Source organism: Rattus norvegicus, chromosome 16, assembly GCF_036323735.1.
Source record: "Rattus norvegicus strain BN/NHsdMcwi chromosome 16, GRCr8, whole genome shotgun sequence".
NCBI lineage: Eukaryota > Metazoa > Chordata > Mammalia > Rodentia > Muridae > Rattus > Rattus norvegicus.
The window spans coordinates 31,362,056-31,381,349 of NC_086034.1; the positions used below are offsets into that span (position 1 = coordinate 31,362,056).

General features: G+C 36.7%; 1 protein-coding gene across 4 annotated transcripts in view; it reads right to left on the reverse strand.

The window, feature by feature from the left end:
* The window catches only part of Spock3 (SPARC/osteonectin, cwcv and kazal like domains proteoglycan 3), a 432,583-nt gene that overhangs the window by 212,358 nt on the left and 200,931 nt on the right, over window positions 1-19,294 (reverse strand). For all 4 annotated transcript variants that reach the window (XM_017600103.3, XM_063275407.1, XM_017600105.3 and 1 more), the window contains 1 exon segment: window positions 18,650-18,764. In XM_017600103.3, the coding sequence (XP_017455592.1) occupies window positions 18,650-18,764 (115 nt within the window).

The window sequence follows — 19,294 nt, forward strand, 5'->3', positions numbered from 1 at the left end:
TGTGGATGATCAGCTATTCTCAGTTGTTTCCAGCTTCTGGCTAATATAAATAAGGCTGCTGTGAACATGGTGGAGCATGTGTCCTTGTATTAGGTTGGAACATCTTTGGGTATATGCCTAGGAGTGGCATAGCTGGTCCACAGGTAGTACTATGCCCAATTTTCTGAGGAAACTCTGGACTGATTTCCACAGTGCTTGTACTAGCTTGCAATCCCATCAACAATGAATGAGTATTCCTCTTTCTTCCCATCCTTGCTAGCATCTATGTTTTTGATCTTAGCCATTCTGACTGATGTGAGGTGGACTCTCAGGATTGTTTTCATTTGTATTTTCCCAATGAAATCACCATGCCTGACCTTAAGCTGTGTTACAGAGCAATAGTAATAAAAAACTGTATGGTATTGGTACAGAGACAGGCAGGTAGGTCAGTGGAATAGGATTGAAAACCCAGAAATAAACCCACACACCTATTGTCACTTGATCTTTGACAACGGAGCTAAAATCATCGGGTTTAAAAAAAGCCAGAATTTTCAACAGTTAGTGGTGGTTCAACTGGAATTCAGCATGTAGAAGAATGCAAATTGATTCATTCTTATATCCTTGTACAAAGACCAAGTGGATCAAGGACCTCCACATAAAACCAGATACACTGAAACTAACAGAATAGGTTTCTACTTTCTAATTCTTTCACTACCTAAGCTTAGATGTAGTGGATCTTGCATGGTAGAATGACCTTGAACTCATGCCTGTCTCCCAGAATGAAAGGTTTATACTACCATACCTTGATTGAAATTTAACTAAGTAGGATCTTACCCCAAAATCCTACTCCCTTAATCTGCTGTTTCCTAGAACACAGGATTCTACTCCATTTCACTTCCTGCTGCCCCTTTAATACTCCAATTATATAGTATACATTTTTCCTTTCTAAGCTAGCCAAGCTAGTTCAAAATGAAATTCATGAGACTTAACCAGAGAACAAAGTCTCTCTTGAGATTTTCTGAGACTTCCTTTGTCAATGCAATTAGCATAAATCTCTTTACCTTAGCCCCAGGTAGACTCTTCAGATAAGCCACATTTTTTCACCAAAATAACATGGAAACAGTCTCTAAATCACATATTGAAATTGTCCACTGAAACCTCTTTGGCACAATTCAAATCCCTCTAAGTAAGAATGTTTTCCATATTCCCACTAGGATAACCTATTAAGCCCCATTTAATCATCCCATTGCATTCCAAACCCAAAGTCCCCAAATCCACATTTTTCCAAACAAAAGCATGGCCAGGCTAATCACAGCAATACCCCAGTCCCTGGTACCAATTTCTGTCTAAGTAAGGGTTATATTGCTATGAACACATACCATGACCAAGGCAACCCTTATAAGGACAACATTTATTGACGTTGGCTTACAGGTTCAGGGATTCAGTCCATTATCATCCAGTCAAGAGTATGGTAGCATCCAAGCATGCATGGTACAAGAGGAGCTGAGAGTTCTAAGTATTCATTTGAAGGCTGCTAGTGATAGACTGACTTCTATGAGGCTAAAGTGAGGGTCTTCAGCCTACATCCACAGTGACGTACCTACTCCAACATGGCCATACCTCCTAATATAAAATCCGTCAAATGAAGACCCAGGAAGCAATGCAAGGAAATAGAAAGATCCTACAAGTCTCTAAGTAAATGATCTGTGATAAAGTAATTAAATATTGATAATCTTGACTTTCACTCTTATCATCCTGATTATTGAAAAATTATAGTTCATTGTTTTATTTTGTAATATATAGTTAAATAAAGTTGACTCTGCAGAATACAGCCTGTTCATGTACATGAACATCCTAGATCTAAATCAATTTATTTACTGTAAGGCAGGAGATATTCTTTTGAAAACTATATAAATGATATCTATTTTATCAATAATATGTGATCAGTTTTTGAAGTAATACTGTGTTCGATCTTCACAATGATTGATTATTGTATTATTAAAATAATACAACATTCATCCAGGATTTAGTAATGTCTCCACAACAGATAACATTGCACTAAGTTTAGACAAAAAAACATCTATTATCTGGATTCACTTTCTATAAATATCTAGAAACTTGTATCAATTGTTCTTGCATTTGGTGAACTATAATTTTATAACAGAGAAAAGCTGAAGGCAGTTTAAAGTGGCTGTGTGGGTTTTAGACCCTACCATGTTTTTAAATGCCATTCACAGAAAAATTATTTCATACTCCTATCAGACCCCAAATTCTTTCTGTCACCTATCATTGTCCTCTACTTTTTACAGAATATAGTTTTATAAAGAAATTATTAAAATTCCATCACATTTCTTTATCACTTTTCTTTTCTTTTCTTTTCTTTTTTTTTTTTTTTGGAGCTGGGGACCGAACCCAGGGTCTTGCGCTTGCTAGGCAAGCACTCTACCACTGAGCTAAATCCCCAACCCCTCCTTTATCACTTTTATATTATTAATGCAGCTCTCAAAATAATTGATAGCTTCAATGCTATTTTATTAAGACAGAAAATGCATGCTACTATCTAATGTTCAAAATATAGAAGTCTTACTGAAACAGATGCAGAGATCCACAGGCAAACATTAGATGGAAGCTTGGGGACCCTTCTGAAGTGTTTGGAGAACAATTGAGGGCACCAAAGAGGTGGGAACTCCATAAGGAGACCTACACAGCTAACTATCTTTGGGGTCCCTCAGAAGCTGAGCCACCAACCAAAGAGCATATGCTCCTCTGCTGTATATGTAGAGCTCCATCTTCTTGTGGATCCCTACAACTGGACTGGAAGCTGTCCCTAAAACTGTTCCATGTCTATGTGGAATCTGTTCCCCTGGCTGGGGTACCTTGTCTATCCTCAGTGAGAGCCGATGCAGCCAGTGCTGCAGAGACATGATGTGCCAGGTTGAAGGGACACCCAAGGGGAACTTCCACCCTCTCAGAGAAGGAGGAGGGGAATGGAGGGAGAGGCTTGTGATGGGAGGACTGGGAAGAAAGCAGCAACCAGGATTTAAAGTGAATAAATAAATTAGGTAATTAATGAGAAAAAGCAAAAATGGAGTTATCATCACAGAAGTATTTTTCTTTCATAAAATGAATTGTTGCTGTTTATTGGATGATATTTTATACGTTAATTCTAGTAATGAATTTACTTTTTGATTTTTACTGCTGTTCACTGTAAAAGGAAGCTTCTTTGAGTTTCAGAATGGCTCTAGCCTTTGGATAGAAACAAAATTGCATAGAAGAAAGGTTAACTACATGATCATTTAGCAAAAATTTCCAATTAGGATCTATAACTTCTCCAGACACTGGATTTTGATTGAGTTTATATAACCAGGGCTATATGCCCTCTCAAAGAGCAGGCTTCAAATGCCGTTTTGTTGTTACTGTTTTTTTTTCTGATGTGTTAGTTTTGCTTGATTTTGTTTTGTATTTAAGGAGTTGGTTACCTCACAAAGCATTTGTATGCAAGGTCCATGGCAGTGCATAGATATTCTGCACTGGCTACTTGCATTAGATTTTCTAGTACTGTTATGTTCTTCAGTAGGTACTCAACTTCAATTCCATTTTCATTACCCCATGCCTAGTATCTTAAATCACATTCAAATATTCTCTGTATGGACTCCTTAGTGAGAAAAGTCCTATTATAATTTATTGTTTAAAACTTATCGTAAGACCTCAACAATATACCAGAGTTATTATTTTTCAGGCTTGTGGCTAAAATAATGATGTAAAAATTAGCAAGTGAGGTGGCTAATATGGAGAACATGACTAACAGAATGTTCCAGAAGGAAGCCTTTCCTACTGAATGAAACTGAGATCATTCGTATCATCCACAAAGAATGATATTGTGACTTCCTCTTTTCCAAATTCTATCCTGTGATCTCATTTTGTTGCCTAATTCCTCTGGCTAGAACTTCAAGTACTATTGTGAATAGATAGGGGGAGAGTGGGCAGCCTTGTCTTGTCCCTGATTTTAGTGTGATTGCTTCAAGTTTCTCTCCATTTAGTTTACTTTTGGCTATTGGCTTGCTTTATATTGCTTGTATTATATTTAGGTATAGACCTTGAATTCCTATTTTCTCCAATACTTTTACAATGAAGCGGTGTTGTTTTTTGTCAAAGGGTTTTTCAGCATCTAATGAGAAGTTCATGTGTTTTTTTTTCTTTGAGTTTATTTCTATAGAGGATTACGTTGATGGATTTCCGTATATTGAACAATACCTGCAACCCTGGAATGAAGCCTACTTTTTCATGGTAGGGGATCATTTTGAGGTGTACTTGGATTCAGTTTGCAAGAAGTTTATTGAAAATTTTTGTATCAATGTTCATAATGGAGTTTAGTCTGAAGTTCTCTTTCTTTGTTGGGTCTTTGTGTGGTTTAGGGTTAAGGATAATTGTGGCTTCAAGCAATGTACTGGGAAATGTTTCTCCTGTTTCTATATTATGAAATAGTTTGGGAAGTATTGGTAGTAAGTTTTCTTTTAAGGTCTGATAGAATTCTGCACTAAAACCATCTGGTCCATGGGATCTTTTGGTTGGGAGACATTTAACGACTGGTTCTATTTGCTTAGATGTTATGGAACTGTTTAGATGGTTTATCTGATCTTGATTTAACTTTGGTACTTGGTATCTGTCTAGAAAATTATCAATTTCATCTAGATTTTTCAGTTTTGTAGAATATAGACTTTTGTTGTAGGATCATTTTTTAAATTTCTTCCATTTCTGTTGTTATATCTCCCTTTTCATTTCAGATTTTGGTAATTTGGATACTGTCTCTGTGCCCTCTGGTTAGTCTGGATAAGGGTTTATCTATCCTTTTGATTTTCTCAAAGAATTAGCTCCTGGTTTATGATAATATATACAAATGACCCCCAAAAATTCCATGAGAGAACTCATATACCAGATAAACAACTTCAGAAAAATGGCAGGATACAAAACTAACTCAAGCAAATCTGTAGCTTTCATCTACTCAAAGGATAAATGGGCTGAGAGAGAAATTAGGGAAACAACACTCTACATTGGTCACAAATAATATGAAATACCTTGGTGTGCTGCTAACCAAGGATGTGAAAGATCTGTATGAAAAGAACATCAAATCTCTGAAGAAAGGAATTGAAGAAAACCACAGAAGACAGAAAGATCTCTCATCCTCTTGGATAGGCATGGTTAACATAGAAAAAATGGTTATCTTATGGAAAGCAAACTACAGATCGAATGCAATCCCCATCAAATGTAAAACTCAATTCTTCACAGAGCTGGAAAGAGCAATTCTCAATATCTGAAGAAAAAAAAAAACCAAACCAGGATATCAAGAAGCATTTTGAACAATAAATGTACTTCTGGGGAAATCAATATCCCTGACCTCAAGCTATACTACAAAGCAATAGTTTTTAAAAAAATCATATGGTATTTTTACATAGACAGACAGGTAGATCATTGGAATACAATTGAGGGCCTAGACACGTCAGCCCCCTTGGTCTTTGACCAAGGAGTTAAAATCATTCAGTGGAAAATGATAGCATATTCAACAAATGGTGCTTGCTTAAGTGGCAGTCACCATGTAGAAGAATGCAAATTGACCCATTCTTATCTCCTTGTACAAAGCTCAAACCCAAGTGAATCAAGGACCTCCATATAAAACCGGATACGATGAATCTAGTAGAAGAGAAAGTGTGAGAAAACCTCAAATACATTGGTACAGGGGAAAATTTCCTGAACCAATGGCTTATGCTCTAAGATCAATAATCAAAATTGGAACCACATTAAATTGTAAAGATCTGTAAAGCAAAAGACACTGTCAATTGGCCAAAACAGCAAACAACAGATCTTTACCAATCCTACATTCTATAAAAGGTTAATATATGCAATATATAAAAAAAAACGCAAGAAGTTAGACTGCAGAGAACCAAATAATCCTATCAAAATGGGGTACAGAGCTAAACAAAAAATCAACTGAGGAATCTCAAATGACTGAGAAGCACCTAAAGAAATGTTGAACATCCTCAGTCATCAGGGAAATGCAGATGAAAATAACCCTGAGATTCTACACTACCTGGTGTAGTCAGAATGTCTCAGATCAAAAACCCAGGTGACAGCAGATGCTAGTGAGGAAAGAAGAACACTCCTCTGTTGGTGAAATTGCACTCTGGAAATCATTCTGAAAACTCGACATAGTACGTCCAGAGGATCCAACTATACCACTCCTGGGCATATACCAAAAAGATGCTGCAACTTATAACAAGGACACATGCTCAACTATGTTCATAGAAGCCTTATGTATAATAGCCAGAAGCTGGAAACAACTAGGATGACATACAACAGAAAAGTGGATACAGAAAAAGTGGTACAATTACACAATGCAGTTCTCAGCTATTATAAATAAAGACTTCATGAAATTTCGCAGGAAAATAGATGGAACTAGAAAATATCCTGAGTTTAGAAACAAAAGAAGACATATGGTATACACTCACCGATTATTGGATATTAGTCAAAAAAGAAGCTTGGAATATACATGATACAACTCACAGACCACAAGAAACCAAGAATAAAGACCACACTGAAGAGTGGAATTCTATAGTCCTACTCAGAAGGGGAATTACAATAATCTCTGGGATGTAGAGGGAAAGAGGGATCTGGCAGGGAAAGAGGAGGCCAGGAAGTGGGGGGGGTGCAGTTCAGATATGGGAAAAAGATGGGAGGAAAGTAAAGAGGGTCAGGAATTTGAAAGTAGGTATGTAGCAGTGGATGAGGGGGAACTGGGGATAGGTACTAGAAAGTCCCAGATGCAACGGACCCAAGAAGTTCCCAGGAAACAACGGGGAGGATACTACCTGAAATACCCAACAAACGGGAGTGAGAACTTGTAGAGATCATATCAGGTGGATAGGAATAGCCCCTGTTTTAAGGATGGGGCCACCCACCCACCTCAAAATTATTAATCCAGAATTCCTCCTGTCAAAAGGAAATGCAGGGACAAAGAGTGGAGCAGTAACTGAAGGAAATGCCATCTAGAGACTGCCCCACCTAAAGATCCATTCCACATGCAGACACTGTTGCTGATGCCAAGAACTGATAGGATCCTTCAGTTCTTGGGTTCAGGGGACTATAGCTGTCCCCTGAAAGGGTCTGCCAGTGCCTGACCAAAACACGTGTGGATACACATAGCTAAACATCATACTGAGTGCCTGGATCCCAATGGACAAGGTAGGGCAAGGACTGTAGGAGCTGAAGAGGTTTGCAACCCAGTAGGAAGAACAACAATATCAACCAACCAGACCCCCAAAGCTCTCAGAGACTAAATCACCAACCAAAGTGTACACGCGGGAATGAGGGGCATGGCTTTATCTGGATATATAGTAGATGGTTGCCTTATTTGGCATCTATGCGAAGGGTGCCCCTTAGTCCTGTGGAGGCTCAATGACCCAAGGTACAAAAATGCTAGAGCACTGAGGCAGGAATGGGTAGGTGGGTGGGGTCACACCCACATAGAGGCAGGGGCTGGGGGAGGAGATGGGGTTTGTGGAAAAGAAAATGGGGAGGATAACCCTTGAAATGTAAATGAATAAAATAACTAATAAAAATATTGACAAAGGAATTGTGATCTTTCGTGCCAGAGATAACTGTATTTGTCTATAAATAAATGTTGGTACATATGAAATGTGTGTGTGTGTGTGTGTGTGTGTGTGTGTGTGTGTCTGACATTCATATTTTGAAAGAAATCTAGCCCCATAGAAAATATGCTTTTATAGGTATTTAAAATATTTTAAAGAAAATAAGGAAGCCAAAATAGGAAACTGGGGAAAGAAGGATTATTCCAATTGAGCTATAACAATACAGGACACTGTGTTTCCTAATTATTTATCTGTATCAGTCATATGTAAGAAGAGAGGTTTCTTGAAATTTAAAAAATTAATAACTCTAACCCTTAATGTCTGTTACCCAGAAACATTACTGTATATTGGACAATACATAACTAGCAGATAGTTTAACTTTAATTGTGCCAAAGTATTTTATACTTTAAAAAGATGCTTTTAAAACAGGAATGTTGATTTTATATTTTTAAAGCCATGATTAAAGTAAGATGAATTCATTAACTGAATTATAATAATGATCACTGCAATTGCTTGTAGAAAATCAGAGTATTAAAGTGATAATATTAAATTCTCTGGCATGCTTAGAAATATAATTGATTACCTAGAGAGAAAAGATTAAGAAATAGTCATTGGATGAAGAGATTAACCTAAGCCAGAAAAATGTAAAACACTAATTAGGTTCCTTACTGTCCATCAAATACCAACTGCTTTACAAATAATGCATTAAAAGAAATATGAGTGAGCAAATTATACATATTTTGTTATAGGTTGAAGATCCAAAACTCTTTTTTCCACAGTCAAGGCCTCTTATTAAATCTTCTTATCTTGTACTAATAATCCTCTCTTTTGAAATAAATGAGGCAGCTTCAGAAATTTTACTAATATAACTGTCTTTTTATTATCTTCATTTTAAAAAGCTTTATGATTATTATGCATATTGAGATTGCAGCTGATGTCTAACCAGTACTATGGCTCTGCCTCTCCACAATGGAAGACATGTATACAGAAACATTTCACAAAGTAGATAGGAAATGACTCTATCTAGAACCATAAAAATCAAAGAACAATATTACAAGAAGCCATGGGGATGCTAAACTGAAAGTAATAAAATCTCAGGCCGCTTACAGTAGAGAAATTGGTCCAGTCTCCTTGGAAGATCTTTGGCATTATCACCAAAATACATTTATTTACCTTTTGATTTATTAATCTCTCCTCTAGTGATTTATAGAAAAATAAACAATTATGCAAATAAACACATGGAAGATTTTGGATATAGTTGTATAGGAAGAAAAAGCTTAAGAAGTAATATCCACCAAGAAGATATTTCTTAACTGAAGCATTAATTAAAATATGTAATTAATTTCTTATGGATCTGATGAATTGTAAATGTTCAAAGAGTATTAGGTTAGTATAGTAAAATACACCAAAATACAACTAGGGAGAGAGAAATATTATACATTGTTCCTAATATATAATGTAGTATTGTGACCTTATAACATATTTTAAACATAATAATAAAAGCAAGCTAACTGTGTAGTTCATATTTAGGGATATGTCTGAAGATATACATGTGTATAATAACAATAAATGAAAAAAGAAGCCATGAATTAAAAACAGAAAAAGAAAATGGGATGTTTGCAAAAGAGGAAAAGAAAGGGAAAATGCATCTGTATTATAATCTTAAATTTAAAAGTAATCAAAAGTCAACTGTACTCATATAAATTTTATTCACTATTTTCATCCATCATCCTATTTTGATAATAAGCAAACTCATTTTTCTAACTTTTTTCAAAAAAATAACTTAGGGTATTATGTTGGTTAGTTATTTTCAATTTAATACAAATTATGATCAAATGGGAAAAGGGAATTCGGTTAAGAAAATGTCTCTATTAGATTGGCCTGTAGGAGCTCCTTTGGAGAATTTTCTCAAATAATAATAATTATAATTGATGTGGAAGGGCCCATTCTACTATAGGCAATATGATCTTTGGGCATATGGTCCTGAAAATTTGGGGCAATTTACTTTGAAATCTTCCTGTTCTTTTGCTCATGACTTAGTGTTTCCATTGCTGTAAAGAGGCACCATGACTATGGCAACTTGTATAAAAATTAATATTTAATTGGGGCTGGCTTACAGGTTCAGAGTCTCAGTCTATTATCATCAAAGGTGGGAAGCATAGTCACAAGCATGGTGCTGGACAACTAGCTGAGAATTCAGCCAAAGACAGGCAGGAGAAGACTGTCTTTCAGGCAGCAAGAAGGAAGCTCTAAAAGTCCAACCCCACAGTGACACTCATCTTCCAAAAGGGCCACACCTACTCTAACAAGGTTATTCCTCTTAATATGCTATTTTATGTGCCAAGTGTATTCAAACCAAAATAGTGTGTAATGGTTTCTGGTTTTATGTTTTTATGTATTTTGTATATATGACTTGTATATATGTGACTCCTGTTGTGGTTTGCCCTGGAGTTATCTGTATTTTGACGCGAATTCCACTGCCCCAAAGATGGCTGCCTAGTCATGTACTCAGGACTCAGGTGACTTCACCAGAACCTTCTCCCAATTTAATTTATAAAATACAGGAAGGCAGGTACAGGATAGAAGGAGGCCTGTCATTGGATGAGAAGGAAGGATGGGTGGGAGAAAAGTTTGAAGAAAAAGGAGGAGACTGGAATGGAGAGAGAGAGAGAGAGAGAGAGAGAGAGAGAGAGAGAGAGAGAGAGAGAGAGAGAGTAGCCACGGAGGAGAGAAAATGGAAGCTGACATTAAGATCTCACTCTGTGTATTTACAGGTTGTTATTAATGTTCTTAAGGGATGTATGTGTACTGGACTTTGTATGTTTAGGTGGGCAATTGTATCTTATCAATTGAGTCAAAGGTTATTGTGTTGTGTGTTTTTTCATGTCAAGAATTGAGTTTGAGTTTGAGAGAGTGTGTGGCAGCAGAGGGGCCACCATGGAATTGGGATGTGTGTTTCTGGCATGGAAACCTACTTTAGGAACTAGATAGATAGAACAATTGCTGCCAGGCACAGAGAGAGGCCTTCGGCAGGGTGATATGGGATGGAGTAAAGTGGGTGAGAGGGTTTGCTGATTGAGAATTAAGATATCCAGCAGATATCTTGGGGCATTGCGGTGTCAGACCTCGTGGGGATAAAAGACAGAATTTTTATTTACTATATTTTTACAACAACAGACTCCTGTGGTTTTCCTTATTTTTATTGGCATGTTTGTTCTCAAAAAAGGAGAGAGAAATAAGGCATGGATGTGGATATGTGGATAGGACCTGTGAAAACAGAGGTAAGTCCAACCATGATTAGAACACGTTTTGTCCAAACATATTTTCATTGTTTTTAAAAAAGAAAACATAGAAGAGAGGATAACATATTAACTTGACTTTTTAATGTATAACAATAAAGCAAATTATAAGGTCATATATACCTATTTGACAGATTGGAAGATTTAGAAGTCTCTCATGTCTGTAGGTGAAGGCTACTCTACAATAGTCAATTTTGATCAACTACCATTGGAAATGTTTAGATTGATAAGAACAAAACACGTTTGTGGGTGTTTTTAGTGACACCCACACTCTCACTTGGGATTCATAATAAGACAGCAGTATTAAAAAGGATTGAGGAGGAAGACAATAATGAGGAGGAATAAGGATGAGAAGCAAAAGGATGAGAGGAATGGGAGGAGGAGGGGGAGAAGGAGGAGGAGGAAGAGAAGAAAAAGGAGGAGGAAGAGGAGGAGAAGGAGAAGGAGAAGGAGAAGGAGAAGAAGAAGAAGAAGAAGAAGAAGAAGAAGAAGAAGAAGAAGAAGAAGAAGAAGAAGAAGAAGAAGAAGAAGAAGAAGAAGAAGAAGAAAAGGCATCTACAGGGGTATGCACAAAGGGGATATAAAGGGGCTATAACAAGCTCTGGACTCTTTTCTCATTCCCCTTACTTCTGATTTCCATTTACCCCAAAATAAAAATTTATTTTTCTCCTACATTCCCAGAATGATGTCATGTCAGTTGTATGGAACCAAACAACCTTGACTAAGATCTCTGAAACTATGAGAAAAAATATATCTTGTTCTTGATATTTTTCTGTCAGACACCCTGTAACAGCAATGATAAAACAGATAAAATAAAAATCAAGGCATAAAGAATAAAATTAAAAATGATTCCAAAATATATCCAATACCCAAAAATCAGTACTGTAAAAATAGATCATCCATAGGAAAGTTAAAATGGTCTGGGTATTATACATTTTAATGTTATTTCATTATAAAGTATGTAACAAACACTTCTCATGTTACAAAGAATTTTCATTATGCTTTTCTGATTAAACATTTTTATTGAATATTTTTTACCTACATTTCAAATGCTATCCCCTTTTCCGGTTTCCTGCCCATTAAATCCCCTATCCCATGTCCCTCCCCCTTCTTCTATGAGGGTGTTCCCCACCCAACCACCAATTGTTTCCTGCCTCCCTGCCCTGACATTCCCCTACATTGGGCTGTCCAGTGTTGGCAGGACCAAGGGCTTCTCCTTCCATTGGTGCCCAACAAGGCCATCCTCTGCTACATATGCAGCTGGAGTCATAGATCTGTCCATATGTACTCTTTGGATGGTGGTTTAGTCCCTCGGAGCTCTGGTTGGTTGATATTATTCTTATGGAGTTGTAAACCCCTTCAGCTCCTTCAATCCTTTCTCTAACTCCTCCAATGGGGGCCCTGTTTTCAGTTGAATGGTTGGAAACAAGCATTCGTATCTGTATTTGTCAGGCTCTGGCAGAGCCTCTCAGGAGACAGCTATATAGGCACCTGTCAGCATGTGCATCTTGCTGATGCCAAGAAGTGCGTGCTGGTTAAACATTTTTATATAGTTACTGGTAATCAATATATTTCTGTGTAAGAGTGGCAATATAAAAAATACAAACTTTTCTCTCTTAAGGATAATGAATTTCTCCAGAAATGTAAAACTGGGAGCTGGAGAAATGAGTTAAGAGCACTGGCTATTCTTGTAGAAGACTAGGGTTCGATTTTCATCACTCATACACAGTCTCACAGCTACTGGTAATTTCTCTTCTCTTCTAGGATATTAGATGCCCTCTTCTGATCACCATTGAGGAGAAACACATGTATCAAAGAGACATGCAAGCAGGCAAATTATGTATAATAATTTAAAATTCAATAAGTGAAGACTTTCAAAATGAAATGTAAGAAATAAAGAATACTGCTGAATGAAAACACATCATTTAAACCAGGATATCAGCCATGAGTGTTGAGTTTCTGTTTACTTTATATCATGGCTCAGACTGGCTTGAGTGTTCTCTTTCTCATCATAATTACCCAAGCATAATCTCTCTCCTAATATGTTTTCATGGCTACACCTTGTCTGTTTAATTTTGTTAGCTGTATACACATATCATAATTAAAAATTGCCACCAAGCATCTGAACACATTGGTTTTTTATCAGAACCCTTAAAACTAGAGAAATTAGAAACATATTTCAATTTATTTTACTGACAATCGCAGTGTTACATAAAGTAGAGCTAGTAAACAGATTGAGAAGCTGTGGAGAAAGAGGAATCCTTAACGTTTGTCTACAGGAGAGTAACTGGTATAGCCGCTGTGAATTTGAGCATGACCTTTCCACAATAACTTCAGAGCAGACCTGCCATATCACTCAGCTAAAGCATTTCTAACAAAGACACTCACATATCCATGTTTATTGCTGTGCCATTCACAACAGTAGGGAAATGGATCCAGCCATGTCATCCATCAACAGGAAAGAAAGAATATTGAAAATGTAAGAATATTATTTTATTTGGAAGTTTTAACTCCACTGTCAAGTAATAGAAAATTGGGAGACAGAGTGATTCTGGAAGTTATTTTATTAAGTGAAATGACTCAATCAAAGAAGGAAAACCAGCTATTCTCTCTCATAAACTGAGGCAAGTATTTAATGCTTGTATGAAAACAAATGGGGGGGGGGGTTCAAGAGTAAAGGTGTTGACATAGAAATCAGGTTGGAAAACACTGGAAAAAATGAAAGTTAGGAAGGAAGGGGGCAAATACAAGATAATCACATGTAACAGGAGAATGAAAGGAGGCTCTAGGAGTGATCAGACCTGAGAGGGTCAAGAGGAACTAAGGAAGAAAGAAAAGAGAGAAAAAATATAAATGAATTTTCTTTGGGAAAAAATCCATTATTATTTTTATTTATATTTTAAATGTTATCACCCTGTCCAGTTCCCCCCACCAATCCCCCTATGCCCTCCCCCGTTCCCAGTATCTATGTGGGTGCTTCCCCACCTACCCACCCACTCCTGCCTCAGCAGCCTAGCATCTCCCTATCCTGGGTCATCAAACCTCCATAGGACTTTCAATTCTTAAAAGGTATTGAAAATAGAACAGGAACAATTAGAGGAAATAAAAATAGACATATGTTGTACTTGGGAGAATTAGAATATGTCTTAGTGAGGAAAACAGAACTTTTTAAAAATGGATTAAAAACTTCTTTAAATGTAAGACTGTTTACATAATTCTGCATTACTTTTTCTTCTTATACTTCACAAATCTAGGCAACCATAAATGGACCTTGACCTGGTGTTTTTCTCTTCATAGCTGAAGGACACTAGCTTAAGATGTCTTCAAAGTCAACTGAAATGCTTTTGCAAAGGTAGCCATCTTCATCCATGTTCTCTTTATCTTTCTTCACAAGTTTTTTCTAGAATAGCAGGACATAATTTTAATGTGTATTTTTTCCTAATTTGTTTTGCCACATAAAACAGTGGACTTTATGGTCTTTGAATTGTGTCTTATATCAATATAGTGCCCATCAGAAGGCATCATTTTTCTGTTACTCACATTTATGGAGGAATATAATGAAAGAAAGAGGTTAAAATTGTTCAGCTAAAATCAACTGGGGCAGAGGGGGTAAAGATTTTCGTCCTGGTCTCCTGTTCTGAAATATTTCTCAAGAGATAAGTATGTTGCTGTGATGAGATAATGGGAAGGAAGGTATAGAGCAAACTAATGTGTGGCCATGGCACAGAGAAGGGCCATGTGGAAGACCAGCACCTTCAATAAGTGGTTGCCAAGTATCAGTCAATGAGAAAATATTCCACAATGATGCTAAGTGCTGCATACTCATAATACTGCCAATATGGTAACTGTTCAAATTACATGGCATAATCAATTCAATTTTCTCTTTATGTGGATTCTCAATTAAGTAGAGATTATACACCTTTAAGGGTGATGTCATGAAATAGAAAACAATGCTTAGAATTGTTTGTTCAACTAAAATTGAAAAGAGGTTCAAATGTGTTGAAGTACTTATATAGTAAAGAATCTCAATCCAGAGATTAATATTTAAAAGAAATAGATGACTGATTATAAAATTATCTGCATAAGTGATAAAAATGTTGCACATGACAATGTATCATAGTGAATAAATATTGCTAAAAATGGGATCAAAAAAGTTCCACCAGAGAACTACTAAACCTGATAAACAATTTCAGCAAAGTGGCTGGGTATAAAACTAACTTTGTGTAGCCTTCCTCTACACAGAAGAAAAACAAGCCAAAAAAGAAATTAGGGAAACGACACCCTTCATAATAGTCCCAAATAATATAAAATACCTCAGTGTGACATTAACCAACCTAGTGAAAGATCTGTATGATAAGAATTTCAAGTCTCTGAAGAAGAAATTGAAGATCTCAGAAGATGGAAAGATCTCCCATGCTCATGGATTGGCAGGATTAATATAGTAAAAATGATCATTTTACCAAAAGCGATGTAAAGATTCAATAAAATCCCCATCAAAATGCCAATCCAATTCTTCAAAGTGTTAGGCAGAAAAATTTGCAAATTCATCTGGAATAACAAAAAACCCAGGAGAGCTAAAACTATCCTCAACAATAAAAGGACTTCAGGGGGAATCATTATCCCTGAACTCAAGCAGTAGTACAGAGAAATAGTGATAAAAACTACATGTTATTGGTACAGAGACAGGCAGAGAGACTAGTGAAATAGAATTGAAGACCCAGAAATGAACCCACACACCTATGCTCACTTGATTTTTGACAAAGGAGTCAAAACCTTCCAATGGAGAAAAGATAGCATTTTTAGCAAATGGTTCTAGTTCAACTGGAGGGCACCATGTAGAAGAATGCAGATCGATCCATGCTTATCACCCTGTACAAAGCTTAAGTCCAAGTGGATCAAGGACCTCCACATCAAACCAGACACTCTAACTAATAGAAGAAAAAGTGGGGAAGAGTTTTGAATATATAGGCACTAGAGAAAATTTCCTGAACAAAACACCAATGGCTTATGCTCTAAGATCAAGAATCGACAAATGGGATCTCATAAAACTACAAAGCTTCTGTAAGGCAAAAGACACTGTGGTTAGGACAAAACAGCAACCAACAGATTGGGAAAAGATCTTCACCAATCCTACAACTGATAGATGGCTTATATCCAAAAATACACAAAGTACTGAAGAAGTTAGACTGCAGGTAGACAAATAACCCTATTATAAATGGGGTTCAGAGCTAAACAAAGAATTCACAGCTGAGGAATGCCGAATGGCTGAGAAACACCTAAAGAAATGTTCAACATTTTTAGTCATAAGGGAAATGCAAATCAAAACAACCCTAATATTCCACCTCACACCAGTCAGAAGGGCTAAGATCAAAAACTACGGCGATAGCAGATACTGGCGAGGATTTGGAGAAAGAGGAACACTCCTCCGTTGTTGATGGGACTGCAGATTGATACAACCATCCTGGAAATCTGTCTGTAAGTTCCTCAGAAAATTGTACATTGCACTATCTGAGGACCCAGCTATACCACTCTTTGGCATATACCCAAAAGATGCTCCCCCAAATAACAAAGACACATGCTCCACTATGTTCATAGCAGCCTTATTTGTAATAGCCAGAAGCTGGAAAGCACCCAGATGCCTTTCAACAGAGGAATGGATACAGAAAATGTGCTACATCTACACAATGGAATACTACTCAGCTTTCAAAAACAATGACTTTATGAAATTAATAGGCAAATGGATGGAACTGGAAAGTATCATCCTGAGTGAAGTCACCCCATCACAGAAAAACATACCTGGTATGCACTCACTGATAAGTGGACATTAGCCCAAATCCTCGAATTACCCTAGATGCACAGAACATGTGAAACTCAAGAAGGATGACCAAAATGTGAATGCTTCATTCCTTCTTTAAAAGGGGAACAAGGATACCCTAGGGAGGGAATAGGGAGGCAAAGTTTAGAACTGAGGCTGAAGGAACGCCCATTCAGAGCCTGCCCCACATGTGGCCCATACATATACAGTCACTAAACTAGATAAGATGGATGAAGCAAAGTAGTGTTGGCTGACAGGAACTGGATGTAGATCTCTCCTGAGAGACACAGCCAGAATATGACAAATACATAGGCAAATGCCAGCAGCAAGCCTCTGGACTGAGAATGGGACCACCGTTGAAGGAATCAGAGAAAGGACTGAAAGAGCTTGAAGGGGCTCGAGACCCAATATGAACAACAACGCCAACCAACCAGAGCTTCCAGGGACTAAGCCACTACCCAAAGACTATACATGGACGGACCCGGGGCTTCAAGTGCATGTATAGCAATGAAAAGCCTAGTAAGGGCACCAGTGGAAGGAAAGCCCTTGGTCCTGCCAAGACTGAACCCCCAGTGAACGGGATTGTTGTGGGGAGGGTTGTAATGGGTGGAGGTTGGGGAGGTGAACAGCCAAATAGAAGGGGAAGGGGAAGGGTTAGGGAGATGTTTGCCTGGAAACTGGGAAAGGGAATAACAATTGAAATGTAAATAAGAAATATGCAATGTAATAAAGATGGGGAAAAAAGTAATGTATTTTTAAAGTATAGCAGAGATATTAAATGTGTTCTGTTGAGGTTAACTTTTTCATGGTATAAGCTTCTTATCCTGGCAAAAAATGGGTCATAGCAATAAAAGTATGCTGTAAATTCAACATGAAAAAAAAAAAGAAAGTCATAGTTGAGCACTTAAAAACATAAATATTTAACCATGCACACAATCAAAGTTAATATGTAACTGTTAAAATTTTCTTCATATAAATTAATCATTTATCTTCCTATCATCTGTTATTTCTTTAAACAATTTTGGCCAAAACATTTTTATATTCTGTATTTTTACATAGTAGATACAATGTAAAGCATATTTTTTCAATAAATTAAATAAATTTAAGGAGCTTGTTTTTTTGCTTGCTTGCTTTGTTTTGTTTATGAGTACACTGCAGCTGTCTCCAGACACCACAGAAGAAGCATTGGACCCCATTACAGATGGTTGTGAGCCACCAGGTGGATGCTGGGAATTGAACTCAGGACCTCTGAAAGAGCAGTTGGTGATAATGTAAGGAGTTTTAAAGAGAGCTTTTTCACATATTCAATATGAAATAAATATTGGAAGTCAATCGTTTAAGTATTGGGGGATACTTTCAATGTATTTATGTATCAGAAAAGCTATCTTTTATTTAAGTACCAAGTGAAGTATTTTGAAATAGTTATGATTATTTTCAGTTCAAATTAATGAATATGTCATAACTCTACTATGCCTAGACAATTTGAGTGATACTTCCTATAAAAATATGACCAGAGTTTAACAATTGGAATAAAAGGCCATTTGTCTTCCTGTACCCTACCTCAATAAAGTATCTCTCTATTCAGAGTGGTTTAATTCAGAGGTTTTACTGCACCTCGCTTATACAGGTATGCAGATTGCAACAATTGTTGAAACTTTATAAAGCATAATTATTCAGATAAAGTACTGGAACATTATCTGTTCAAAGGCAGCTTTGTATAATACAATTAAAACAATATAATCTCTAGTAATTCCAATTGACAACAATGCTTAACCCACTTCTATAACTACACACCCAAGCTTTTGGAGATATTTAAACAAATACCTCTATCAAGCATTAACAGAAATTGGTAATCATTTATAACATGTCAAATAAAACTGTTCTTTAGTAAGATTTAGTTTCCAAGTGTTTACCTGTGTGTGAGCCTCCGGTGACTGATGCACAGTGCAGTCTGAGCATCTTGAGTAATGCAGACTTTGTGGCGGCTGCATTTCGTCTTTAAGCATGGGTCCCTAGCAGGATCTAAAGCTACAGAGAAGAATGGAAAAATGAAGAGAGATAATTTTTATGATTCTGATAAGGGAGATACTAAATCTCTTCAAACATAATTAGACTAAAAAATTTGCTCCATTTTGTGGTATTTTTTTTAACTTGGACAATTTTATGCATGTAAATAATATATTTTGATCATATCCATGCACACCACCTCTGTTTGTCTTATTCCTGATAAGCATGATCATTGAATTTTAGTGTATTTGTCTACGAGCCTTGCTGATATTTTTATTCTACCTACAGTTGTGTCTATTTTTAACCATGCAACTCAGACAGGATCACAGCTTAGTTCTTTCTCACATATTCTACTCAGGAGTTAAAATTCATAAGGTGCTATGTTTGGAAAGTATATCAGAAGGTTAGTCCCAAACCACTACTCTAACATGAAAGGAAATAAAAAGAGTTAATTCTGGAGTCATTTTGAGTGACCATAGCCTAAGAACATAGAAAGTGTTATCTCAATACCAAGTTTTAACGTGAAAGTGGCTGCATAAAGTTTTATAGTT